At 41.3% G+C, this 13,804-nt stretch overlaps 1 protein-coding gene across 6 annotated transcripts in view; it reads right to left on the bottom strand.

Annotated features, from left to right (window-relative positions):
• PRDM10 (PR/SET domain 10) overlaps positions 1 to 13,804 on the bottom strand; it is a 96,447-nt gene that overhangs the window by 56,384 nt on the left and 26,259 nt on the right. For 3 of the 6 annotated variants that reach the window (XM_025464905.3, XM_049109753.1, XM_025464900.3), the window contains exons 2-4: positions 5,876 to 6,062; positions 3,221 to 3,385; positions 1,102 to 1,161 (exon numbers count right to left, since the gene is read on the bottom strand). In XM_025464905.3, the coding sequence (XP_025320690.1) occupies positions 1,102 to 1,161; positions 3,221 to 3,385; positions 5,876 to 5,944 (294 nt within the window). In that variant the 5' untranslated portion in view covers positions 5,945 to 6,062. The remainder of the gene's footprint in view (positions 1 to 1,101; positions 1,162 to 3,220; positions 3,386 to 5,875; positions 6,063 to 13,804) is intronic. The other 3 variants (XM_049109755.1, XM_049109754.1, XM_035716479.2) reach the window with 2 other exon arrangements.

The raw sequence follows: 13,804 nt of genomic DNA, 5'->3' as shown, positions 1-13,804 counted from the left end.
GGTAGTGGGAGAAGCAGGTTCCTCACCCAGCAGGGAGCCCGATGATGTGGGGCTCCATCCCACAACCCTGAGACCATGACCTGAGCTGAAGAGAGACTCTTTTTTTTTTTAATATTTTATTTATTTATTCATGAGAGACACAGAGAGAGAGAGAGGCAGAGACACAGGCAGAGGGAGAAGCAGGCGCCATGCAAGAAGCCCGACGTGGGACTCGATCCTGGGTCTCCAGAATCACGCCCTGGGCTGAAGGCTGCACTAAACTGCCAAGCCACCGGGGCTGCCCTGAAGAGAGACTCTTAACTGACTGAGCCACCCAAGCGCCCTGCTTCTACACCTTCATCATTTTCCTAATCTGTAGGAAAATAAGGAAGAAACACCTCAAGTCAAATAGGATATATTAGAAATATAGATAAAAGAAATGTTTTAAAAGAAAACCAAGAAGAGGGAGCGCCTGGGTGGCTCAGTCAGTTAAGCCTCCAACTCTTGATTTCGGCTCAGGTCAGGATCTCAGGGTCATGGGATCAAGAGCACCAGGCTCTGAGTTCAGCGCAAAGCCCACTGGAGATTTTCTCTCTCTTCCTCTTCCTCTTCACCTACCCCTGTTCGCACCCTCTCTAAATGAATAAAATCTCTTAAATAATTTTAAAAAATAAAAGAAAACCAAGAAAAATATCAGTTTTTCAGAAGCTAGAATAAGGAAGACCACTATCAAATTTATATGTAATTTAAGCATAAGTTTTTTTCTCAATATTTAAAAATAGACAAAGTACCGAAATCTTCCCAAATTTCCAAAAAGAGACACTTACAAACTCAGAATTATTCGTTAGCATTTGAACCAATATCCCATTAATATACTTGTTTTTTTTTTAATTTCCCTGACAAACCATTTTTTGTATTACCAGACTATTTCAATATGTACTGATTACAATGTGTTGGTGTGATGTTTTGCTTTGTTTTCATTAAAGGAAATAGAGACCATTCTTAATACATAAGAAGCAGACAGCCAGAGAATGCAGAGTCCAGAGGGCTGGGTTGGTGAGGGGGTTGGGGTGTATTCCAGGGAAAGGAAAACAATAAAAAAGCAAAAAAGCAACTCATTACCTGCTGAGCTGTAGCATCCTGTTGGACATAAGCTACCTGCCCTGGGTCTGTAAACAGAGTCTAGACAAAAAAACAAAAACAAAAACAAAAACAAAAAAAAAAAAACAACAACAGAAACAACCTATCAATACATCTTTAGACGGCTTGCCTATACATGAAAAATTATCCTACTGCTAAGCACCAATTCTTGACAGACTTAATTCCCACATAGCTAGTAATAATCCTTCATTAATAAAGAAGATATAGTATTCTTACTTTTAATCAAAGCCTTTCATTTAGATGGTTCCAAAGAGATTGATAAGTTAACCATCTCAACTGGCTAACATACTTGACAATTTTACTCTTAAGCAAAATCTCTCTTGAGGTTGAAATGTTACAGCTAATTAAAATGTATGTCACAAAAGCGTACGAGACATGGCATGAACAGGGTGCATATGTTCACACATAACACTGTATCACAGTAGACTCGCAATTAGGTGAAAATGGATGGAGACATCAGACAGACAGAAGACTAGTACATGCACAAGGATATCTTTCAAATATGAATGCATGCTTATTATCAAAAAAGAAGTAGAAGGGAAATAAACTGAATTTAATGTTCCATAGATTCATTCCTGGATAGTCAGTAAAATCATAATTGTTAAAAGTTCTCATTATAAACACATAATAATTTGGGCCATGATACAGCAAAACTAATTAGAGAAGGAAAATCTTCAAAACTATTTTAGCCAGGGCACCACAGAATATCACTAAGCCAGAAAAATATTCTTTCTTCTAATTTGCCCAGGGCTTTAGCAAAGCCAGGGGAATAAGAACTATGTTTAAGTTTTGATTCCAGAGGTACACGTAAGAGAATTTCAGCCAGTTGTATGATTTCTTTGACTTGCTATTTAAAAATTATCACAAGTGGGACACCTGGGTGGCTCAGGGGTTGAGCATCTGCCTTTGGCTCAGGGCATGATCCTGGGGTCCTGGGATCAAGTCACATATCGGGCTCCCTGCAGGGAGCCTGCTTCTCCCTCTACCTGTGTTTCTGCCTCTCTCTCTGTGTCTCTCATGAATAAATAAATAAAGTATTTAAAATAATAATAATAAATAAAAAATTATCACAAGTGTCAGAAGAGCATGTAACTCTTGCTCTTGGGGCTGTGAGTCTGAGCCCCACACATTGGGTATAGAGATGACTCAAATAAAATAAATAAACCTTAAAAATTATCATAAGTCAGACATTTAGTAACAGTCATAAACTAAAGCTGCCTATAGGACATTCTTTACATAAACCATCTGACCTTATGTTATTTTTTTTTACCTTATTTTAATATAGTTAGGGAATTCAAATGAAGCAGAGACATACTAAGAGTAGCATCGGACAACTTGGTGATTTCATCTTTATAGAGATTTGAAAGTTATTAGTAAAGTAGGCCCCACTTCTTGGGAGTGATTTGAGCCTCTTAATTAAATAAATATTGCATGAGGGCAAATTTTTATTACCAAGATTCTACTATAAAAGTATGGAATTTATTTTTTTTAATATTTTTAAAAGTGCTCTGTACATTCTAAAGGGCTAACATACAAACTAATATTTATATATATGTGTCATGCATTTGGCAACTAACACTCCAAGTCAGGGAGAGAAAAATAAAGTTGTTCTAATTGCACTGTTCTCACCTTTGCTTCTATTAGAGTCCTACAAATCAGTAAATGATCAATTAGTAGCAGTTCATAAGTGAGTAGTAGGACTTTCTGCTTATACATTTAGCTGAAATAATTTGTATGTTTTCACTGACCCACCTGTGATGAATCTATACAGAACTACATGCCATTTTTGAGATGGTTCTTGATACATAAGAAAAGTAACAAGTTGATAATCTAGTCAAGGATCACTGGGACAAGAAATCCTAGGAGGCTAGTGCTCTGACACCTTTTTGCATTTAATTTAAATAAATAAAGCATGTCTGCCTCTGCCAGGTTGGTGATAAGCTCCTGAAGAGCACACATCTTTTCTGCATCATAGCTCGCATCACCAGCACCTAGTGCAGTAGCTGGCAGAGAGTAAACGTAAGTCCTTGGGGAGTTGACCAATTAACAAACAAACTGTAAGCAACAATCCTTCACGTGCCTGTGCGGCTTCCACAGGATGGATGTACACCAGTGTATGCTCAGGACCATCCACTGACGTGTAGGAGGCACCATCTGCTGTGTACACCACCTGCTGGGGCGGACGAACCTGGTCATCGGTGTAGACAATCTGAGCCACAGTTCCAGCGTCGGGAACAAAGTGTACCTGGGGCAAAAAGCAGCAAGTGTGTAGCAAGTGTCCTTGTAGCACAAAACCAATCTCACAAAGACATGGGGTTGACTAAGCACAGTACATGATTGAGTTTCTAAAATATCCCCCAAAGAAAGGAGAATGAGAACTGACATGTTTTCGTCTATGCTGTTAGTGACTTGGGAGACAGGATCCAAGGACCTTGTCACTGATTTACTACTTAGTAAGTATTAGGCAACCAATACCAATTCCGCTTTGCCTCAAATGTCTAAGGCAGGCATCTCTTTGGGGGGGTCATGAGGAGCACTTAGCTAATCCTGGAAACGTGACTGAAGATTCCTGGTTGACAGTATTACCAAAATACGAAACACAAATTATCCTGTAATGTAAAACAAATGTCAACTCAAAAGCCGATTGCTCTCAACATGTCATAAATATTCCGCTTTATAACTCACGGTGCCTTCCAGCAGACACATTAAAACAAGGTCACTTTCTTTCCTACGTGTTTTTTTCACACTCAGAGGCTGGACTGGAGGCCTGTCAGTGACCATATGCTGAGCCAATGAATGTTGCAAAACTCTTCCTTGCCAGCAAGCTAAAGATGCAGAAAATCCTAACCAAGTACTTTTAAGGGGTTTCAGAAAACTATTTCAGTTGTCACCAGGGTAAATAATTTTCTACTTACCAAGAACTAAACCTGAAACTGAATTCTATAAAATGCTTTCTGAGTAGTCAGCTTTGGAGGTTTGAATTCTTGAGGCCAGAGCTTGGCATGCAGCCTGACGCCTGATATTGAAGGTATGGAAGCAGATGGCCAAAGCACACATTTGGGAGAGAAATAATTTATGTGCTGATACTGAAGTTAGGTTGGAATCTTTACTCTTATACCATCTTGGCTTCAGACCTAACTTTTTTTTTTATTTCAGTGTTCTCCAGCAGAGAGTAGTAGATTCCAAAGATGACATGAGTGAATTTAATCCCCAGGAAGAAACCTGGGAACCAAATGCAATCAGACCATCACAGAAGTAAAACAAACTTCCACTTCTATACAAGTGATTAGTCCAACTGCTACACAAATTTGATTTGTCCATGAAGATACAGTTTGTTTATTGCAAGAATAAGACTTAAAACAATTGGCACAGCTTTCAGTGCGACAAGACAATTTTGGGACTTTAGATTTGTTCATTAACATCAAAATCTGGTCTCTATCACTCAGTATTTTGCTAAATCAGAGCTCCTGGCTAGGAAAAAGAAATAACTGGGAAGAAGGAGAGCAATGAGCTCTGCTGTTTACTCTCCGGTTACCTACAAAATGGTGACTCTGTTTTTGAATGGACTACATTTTCACTTATAAACAAAATACAGGGCAGCCTGGGTGGCTCAGCGGTTTAGCACTGCCTTCAGCCCAGGGCCTGATTCTGGAGACCCGGGATCGAGTCCCATGTCAGGCTCCCTGCATGGAGCCTGCTTCTTCCTCCGCCTGTGTCTCTGCCTCTCTGTCTCTGTTTCTTATGAGTAAATAAATAAAAAAATCTTTAAAAAATAAAAAATAAACAAAATACACCAAAATACATAGCTATGTGAGAGTCGTCTTCAAAATGCTTTCTATGAGAATCAGAATAGCATTTCTCAGTTATTCTGCTGGAAGCATCACTAGAACATTTTTTTCAAGTATTCAGATTCAGACTTTAAATCATACTAGAAAATTTATTTAATTCATTGTAATATCTGCTGTATTTCTTAAGTAAAATGTGTATACTTAAGTGTTTGAGTGTTAACTTCCTGACTTCGATAGTGATACTAACATTATGTAAGTTAATGAAAACCTAAATTAAAATTGCATGTTTATTACAATGCTGAAAAGTTAAGTTTTATACTTTGGCCACACATGGCTCCATAGGACTGCTGATTATTCCCAAAATTCAATTCCACACCAAAAAAGCAGACATTTGCCTTTGTTAAGATGAGTCCAAAGAACATGCAGCTGGTTATGATCGCAGCCCAAAAGGCAGTGATCATCCATTACAGCAGCATTTGGAGAAGTGACGGCCTCCAGAGCGACTGACTCAGTGGGACAACTTTCAATTAGACCTTTACATTCTGAATTTGAGAGGAAAAGAAAAGGCCACTCTATAGACATATTCTGTGCTTCATGACGCACGAAGAATCAGAACCCTACACTAGGTAACACGAAAAAAACACCCGGGAGTTGGAGGTTTTCAGCATCAAGAACATAAAATAAAACGGGGCAGGGAAACAAATCAAGACACTAAGGTGCAGAAACGGCAGAGGAGCCCGTGGGTGGCGGCTGAGCCCCTCCTGAAGCGCAGTGGCCTGGACTGATGGAGCACTCCAAGGGCTCAGACACTCCCAGCTCCTTCTGCGCAAGTCCTGCGAGTCCGCTCCCTCATTACTGCAGAGAAGCAGCGATTTCTTTAACTGTCAGCAAACTGTACCCAACCGGAAAACTCCTACCCACACCATGCTGGGAGGGCCACTCTTCACCTGTGCCGCGCTCTCTTCATGGTCTGCAGACGGAGGCCACACGTGTGAGCTTTCGTCCTTGGGGTCCATCCTCCCCCTGCTGCACAGCTCCACGTCCAGGGCACCTAGAGCAGCACGGCGTGGAGGACGGTCATCTGTCTCCCACGCGCGTGTTCATGAAGCACAGAAAGACCCCTCTGCACCGTGCCTGAAACGAGAGAGAAAGGGAACCAAGTCTTTAGGTGGATGAATACATTTTAATAAATTTCCACCACAAGGAGGAAAAAAAAAAAAAAAGAAGAAAAGCTTTGTAAAAGATAACACAGCTGGACAAAAAAAGGTGAAATGGAGAAATTGTTTGTAACGATAACACAATGTATTGCACGCTCGCTTATGTTCTAGACACTCAACAGGTGGGTGTCACCCTCACTAAAAACACTGAAGGTCTGGGGCGCCTGGCCGGCTCAGTCTGTAGAGCACATGACTCTTGATCTCAGGGTCATGAGTTCGAGCCCTATGTTGGGGATAGAGTTTACTTAAAAAGTAAAGAAATGAATGAATAAATACTGAAGGTCAACAAGATGGAATAAAATAGGAAAAAAGATGCTGCAGGTAGATCTCTGAGTTTTGCTGATGAGGAGAAGGAGGGTCCTGGAGGGTGAATGCAGGTGAGTGATGGGTTGGCACCCACGCCTGACTGGCACAGCCCCAGCCCAGCTATCCCCTGCACACATGCTCAGACACAGACTTCCCATACCACCTACTCAAAATGAACAGCAGAATAAAACAAGGGGGAAATGACAGGCAGAGGAGACTGAGTTTTCTGGGCCACAATCTGGTGAATACAAATGTAGACTCTGTTTCCCATTTGGCCAATGCAGGATTGATAATGAGCAAATCACAAGCCTTACTTAAACATCCACATGCACGAAATCTATACCTTGAAACATTATTCTTTTCCAAAATGGGTGTTTTAAGGAAATCAATCTTCCGTTTTGATGATAAAACACTGACATGTTAAGAGTCATGTGAGAGGGGCACATGGGTGCTCAATCAGTTAAGTCTCCCTTCGGCTCAGGTCATGATCCCAGGGTCCCCGGATTGAGCCCCACATTGGGCTCCCTGCTCCACGGGGGGCCTGTTTCTCCCTCACCCTCTGCCTGCTGCTCCCCCTACTTGTGCTTTCTCTGTGTATGTGTGTCAAATGAATGAATAAAATATTTTTTTTTAAATTGCTTCAGGTTAAACCAAAATAACTCAAAAAAAAAAAAAAAGGAGCCGCGTGATATTTGCTGCTTAATAGGGCAGCTGCACCTGACATACCTCCTCTTGCCATCCCGTTATAGCGGCGTGCATAAACAGGAAAGGTGAGACAGCTCACAACACCATTACACCAGAGGTGAGGAAGACCACTGGCCCAGATCCAGTCAGAATTCTCCCCATTATTAATGGAAACAAGCAAAGAAGCATGTTCTTAGACTGCACATGCTCCAATTTCTGAACCAGAATAAGACTCAAAGAAGAAAGAAAGAAAACACTGGAGGGGCTCCTGGGTGGTGCAGTCGGTTAAGTGACCAACTCTTGGTTTCAGCTCAGGTCGTGATCTCAGGGTTGTGGCATCAAGCCCCACGCTGGGCTCAGTGCTCAGTGTGGAGTCTGCTCAGAATTCTCTCTCCCCTCTCCTCTTTCCCTCTGCCCCTTCCCCTCTCTAAAATAAATAAATAAAATATTTAAAAAAAAAAAAAAAACAAAAAGGAAAAGAAAAGACTGGAATATCCCATGTCCGGGCCTTACTCTGGAATACAGGAACTGCCACATCGCAACTGCCTGGGAGCCTCTTCTGAGCCACTGAGGAGCCTGTTCCTGCTTTTCTTCAGGATTGTCATTCCTTACCCCCACCCAAAACCAACCCCCCCTCCAACCCACACACACATATTCACCCTGCATACACCCTACCTTTCTCCTCTCCATCAGAGGCTGCTGGAAACAATGCCCACATCTATCAATGGGTGATGCATAGACAAAGAGGTATGCAGGAGCTTTCTGGATAAATGGAAATGTAGACCTTGTATCCAGAATGAGGTTGTGGTTACACAGGGAATACATGTATCAAAAGTCATCAACTTAAAATATGTGTAAATTAGGGGTGCCTGGGTGCCTCAGTCTGTTGAGCAGCCCACTTTCGATTTCAGCTCAGGTCGCAATCTCAGGGTCCTGGGATCTCAGCTTAGGTCATGATCTCAGGGTCCTAGGATGGAGCCCAGGTCAGGATTCTGTGCTCAATGGGGAGTCTGCTTGAGATTCTCTCGCCCTCACTCTTTGTCCCTCCCCCAACTTGTGCATGCACACACATGCACTCTCTCTAAAATAAATAAATATTTTAAAAATTAACTAATTAATTATGTGTAAATTATACCCTAACGAAGTTGATTTTTTTTAAAAAGCATACCTTCCTTATATAAGAGTACTATTAAGCATTTTTTAAAAGATATTCAGGGTGAGCTGTATAATATGTGAATTATACATCAACAGAGCTGTTATTTTTTGGGAGGAATAAATATATTAAGAAATCTAGGAATAAATGTCACCAAAAATATAAAGCTCTACATAAAGAAAACCACAAAATTATACAAGAGGATATAAAAGGGACGGCCTGGATGGTTGAGTGTCTGCCTTTGGCTCAGGGTGTGATCCTGGGGTCCTGGGATCGAGTCCTGCATCAGGCTCCCCACAGGGAGCCTGCTTCTCCCTCTGCCTGTGTCTCTGCCTCTCTCTCTGTTTCTCATCAATAAATAAATAATAAAAAAAAAGAGGATGTAAAATGCCCAACATTACAAAATCACAGAATTTTCCATATAGGAAGCAGTTTTTTAACTTTTGAAATAGTTTGACAGAGTAACTGCAAAGTGGTAGAAAGAATACTTGTATTTCTTCAAATTTACCAAATGTTAACATTCTACCTTTGTCTTTCTCTCTCCCTCTTTTGCTATTTGAGAGTAAGTTGCAGACACATGCTATTTTCTTACTAAATTCTTAAAACCTATTTCCTAAAAACAGGACTTTTTCTCACGGTACTACTACCAAAACCAGGAAGTTAGAATGAAACAGTGTCATTACCTAATTTGCGGACCATTTTTCATATTTTGGCATTTGTTTAATTAATGTACTTCATAGAGAAAGAAACAACTGTTTTTTCTGGCCCTAGATCTAATCTGGCATTTTACACAGTGCATCCAGTTGTCGTGTCCTCCCATCCTCTCCAATCTGGAACAGTCTCCTAGTCTTTCTTAGTCATCCATGACCTTGAGATTTTTTAAATACACAGGCCATTTATCTTTCAGACTATTCCTCAATTTGAATTTGTCTGATGTTCCTTCATGGTTAGATTTGGGATATGTATTTTTAGCAGGAATACCACAAAAGGGATGTTGTATCCTTCCTACACAGGAATTTGAGATTGTTTTTTCAACTTGATTCAATGATTGCATAAAATACTCAAGTGCACGCTATGCCAGGTGCTGGGGATGGGGCAAGGACCAAGGCAGGCTCATCCCACACACTCGGGAAACATGTACAGCCCTGAGTCCCCTTCTGTATTTGTTTTCATTTCTAGGAAGGCACTTATGATTTCAATTTCAAATTTGGAAGGCACAAAAGGTATGCAGTGGACAATCTCCCTAACTGGAATCCCTTAACCAACCTTCAGAAGCAACCTATATTATTTCCAGTCTATGGAAATAGACTAGTCCACAGGTATGTTATGAATATATAACCAAAAATACAGGGACATGTGGCTGGCTCAGTTGGTAGAGCATGCGACTCTTAATCCTTGGGTCGTGAGTCCATGCTGGGCGTAGAACTTGCACACATGCTTGCACACATATATACAAACATAAATACAGCTTCTCCCACCACAGAGGGCAGCATACTATTGATTCTACACAAAGTAACATCTCTTCTAAGTCATTTTGTTTATCCTACAAAACACCATACCTTCTACATAACTCCATATTTATATAATCATTTCCTCATACTTTATCACAACTGCATCATTTCATGGTATAATATATCCTGATTTATTTAATCAACCTCCTGTTGACAAACACTGAGGCTACTTCTAATCTTTCACTATTGCAAGCAACACTGTGATGAATAACTTGGGTGTTGCTTTACATTTGTTAGCATCTTGAATTCTTTTGAAGTCTCTGAGGGAAGATGTTGAATCTTTAGCAGCTGTCTGGCTGGCAAGCCATTACTATTCTCAAATTCCAGCAGTGGCACCCACCTCCCTGCGCCTGGTGCATGAGGGCCCAGGGGACACATGGGGAAAAGTGCTCTGAGCTGCAGAGAGGCAGCAGTCAGTACGAGAGCACAGTGCTTAGAGCTTGGGCTCTGGACCTGGATTTGGGTAGCAATTATGAAATATAACTGACCTTGCACAAAACACAGATGTTCTCTAAGTTCCTGTTCCTTCTCTATAAATGGGGATCATAAGGTTATTGAGAGAATGACATGAAATAATGCATGTGAGGTGCTTAGTACGTTGCCTGCTATATAACAAACACATATTAGCTTTTTAAAAAGTGTATTCAATCACACTGCATTTTTCTGTCAAATTATCTGGCTCTCCATCTCAACTGTAAGTTCCTACAGGCCAAGGAATGTGTGTGTTCCTGAGAGTAACTCTAGATCTGGCATATGGCATACTCGATAATTTGTATGCAATGTTTAAAAAGCTATCACAGCATGCCATGGGAAAAGAGGACCCCTAATCCCAACTGGGTGCTCAGGGATGACCTCAGAGGAGGGCATTTGAAGGAAGGACAGGAGCAAGTAAGCAGAAACAGGAAGGAACAGGATGTTTACCCCAGACTGAAATACCCTGTTCCTAATCTTTCCCAAATAAGGAAGTAGACATCACATAACATAAAATACCAATAAACTATATAAGATAAGGACAAAGAGAAGAAGAATGGAAATAACTACTCAGTAGATGTGGAGCAAAAACAACAGAACAGTTCATCTACACATAGGAAAGGTTGCATGTAACATTGAGCAATAAGGATGTGAGATACTGCCCATGGTCCCAGTTCTTAATAATTTTAGAATATCATTAGCAAATAAAGAAACCCAAGATGGTGAAGATTCTTTAATTCGGAAAGTGTCTGGAATCCAAAGCAGTGCCACAGAATATCCTCTTTGTAGTTCTTGTTCTTTAAGATATTGTGATAAAACCTATTGAGTTTCTCAACCTATCAAACTACTTCAAACACCCGTGTGACATTCTGTAATTATTTATTATTTAATAAATTGCTCAGGAAAACTCAATTCTAAGGGGTGCCTGGCTGATTCAGTCAGTAGAGCATGTGACTCTTGATCTCGGGGTTGTGGGTTCAAGCCCCACAATGGATGTAGAAATTACTTAAAATCTTAAAAAAAAAAAAAAAAAAAAACAGGTGCGTGTGTGGCACAGTAGGTTAAGCCTCTGACTCTTGTTATCACCTCTGGGCATGATCTCAGGGTCATGACAGGGAGCCCCACATCAAGCTGAGTTCAGCAGGGAATCTGCTCTCTCCTTCTCCCTCAATCCCTACCCCCACTTGTGCTCTTTTTCTCTAAAATAAATAAATCTTAAAAAAAAAAACTAAGTTCTAGACATGACTCCACTACTAAATAAGTCATTTTTTAAAAGATTTTTATTTTTATTTTTATTTCTAGTGAGAGAGCAAACACAAGCGGGAGGGGCAGAGGAAAAGGGAGAGAGAATCCCAAGCACTCCGTGCTGAGCTTAATCTCACACCACCTGAGCCAAAACCAAGAGATGGAAGCTTGACTGAGCCACCCAGGTGCCCACCGCTTTACACTCTTATTTAAAAATGGGGACACTGATGCTGGAGGATATAAAGTGATTTACTTAGGGGTGCCTGGGTGGTGCAGTTGGTTAAGTGCCCAACTCTTGATTTCAGCTCAGGTCGTGATCTCAGGATTGTGAGATTGAGCCCTGCATGTAGCTCTGCTAAGTGCAGGGTCTGCTTGGATTCTCTCCCTCCCCTGCTGTCCTCTCTATGCTCTCTCTCTCTCTCTCTCTCTCTCTCAGATAAATAAATAAAATCTTTTTAAAAGGGGGAAGGGGGGTGTAAAGTGGTTTCTAAAGCCTAATCCTGCCTTAAGCTTAGAGGGAAAGCTGCAGAGTGTAGAAGAAAATCTGCAGAATCTCAGTTGAACATCCTAGCTGCCAGACTGGCTCATCAGCTCACTAGTACATAACTTTGGCCACATCACTTGTTTATTCTCTGAGTCCTAAATATCATCATATGGAAAATGGAGACATTCATTACCTCCTAGAGGGGCACCTGGGTGGCTCAGTGGTTGAACGTCTGCCTTCGGCTCAGGGCATGACCCCAGGGTCCTGGGATCAAGTCACACCTTGGGCTCCCTGCAGGAAGCCTGCTTCTCCCTCTGCCTGTGTCTCTCCCTCTCTCTCTGTGTCTCTCATGAATAAATACATAAAATCTTTTTTTTAAAAATTACCTCCTAGATTACTGTGAGGGTTCCATGATACATGGGGAAAATTCCAGGCACAAGATTCTAGTGCTCAAATATGTCAACTTTTATATTTACAGATGAACTGTATGAGCTTCAGAGTTTTCAAAACATTTCGTATCTTTTTTAAAACCTAGCAGTTGGGCAGCCCAGGTGGCTCAGCGGTTTGGCACCACCTTCAGCCCAGGGTGTGATCCTGGGGTCCCGGGATCGAGTCCCACATCGGGCTCCCCACAGGGAGCCTGCTTCTCCCTCTGCCTATGTCTCTGCCTCTGCATGTGTGTGTGTGTGTCTCATGAATAAATAAATAAAATCTTTTAAAAAATTAAAAATTAAAATAAATAAAACTTAGCAATTGATCAAACAACAAATGCCCTATATACAAACTTCCTTTAGGGTAAGGCTTATCAGATTTGTGTTCCCTTTTTTTATTTATTTCTAACTGCACAATGCATCAAGTCCTGTTGATGTGAATTTGCAGAAGGTGGGGAGGAAGAGTCCAGGGACAACCTAGTGTGTGCAACAGGCTGGTGCTGACAGACTCGGCTGGGGACGGATGTCCTTCCCCTCCTCACAAGGTTGCCTCTCCTAACACCTGAAAGAAATGATGAACCGCACACTCCACCTTGCCTGAAAATGGTCACCCATCTTCCCGGCTTTCCCCCCTTGTCTAAAATGCTATAAACTTCATTTCTAGAAAAGGAGGACATGACTGCACTTCCATCTTCTCTTGAGGGGCTTTATTGAACAGGTATTAAGTACTTAGTACATGCCAGGTACTGTTCTGGGTCCTTAAAAAACATCAGTGTATCAAAAACAAAAACAAAATCCAAAAAGATCCTTGCTTCCTTGAAGCTTCTCGCCTATTTTTCTTTTCTTGAATAATGCTGTAGACTTGAAAGTATGAGCTTTAGAGTCAAAGAAATCGGGGCTCTACTCTCCCAATCCACCGCGCCTGGTAGATATGACGTCAGTAAGCCACACACGGATCCCCAGTCTCCTCGTCTGAAAATCCAAATGATCTGCCCAGCAAGGATGTTGTAGGAATTAACAATCTATATTTTGTCAAGTCTATGATGCTTTTTCTTTTTTCCCGCATCTTAACATTTCTGAACTAGGGATCTATTTTACAACCGTGGTGTCCTGCGGTCACTATCTCCACCGTGTCGGTCAGGATGTGGATGCCGCTGGCCGCTTGTTGTGACCTTGCTCACAGTCATTTATGGGCTCTGTCCTCGTTTCACTGAGTCGTGTGTGTTGTCCACACTGGACGCCCTGAGCCTAACTGTCACTTTAAATACCTTCAGAGATTATACTATGATTTGGCATTAAAACTGCAAGGGATGCAAATATCCATCACTGGGAAAATAACTTTAACAGCCAAAGGCCTGTAGGACCTGGATATGG

Source organism: Canis lupus, chromosome 5 (assembly GCF_003254725.2).
Source record: "Canis lupus dingo isolate Sandy chromosome 5, ASM325472v2, whole genome shotgun sequence".
In the NCBI taxonomy this organism is placed as follows: domain Eukaryota; kingdom Metazoa; phylum Chordata; class Mammalia; order Carnivora; family Canidae; genus Canis; species Canis lupus.
The sequence above is the reverse complement of the archived record's forward strand: the minus strand, read 5'-3'. Positions and strand labels throughout refer to the sequence as shown.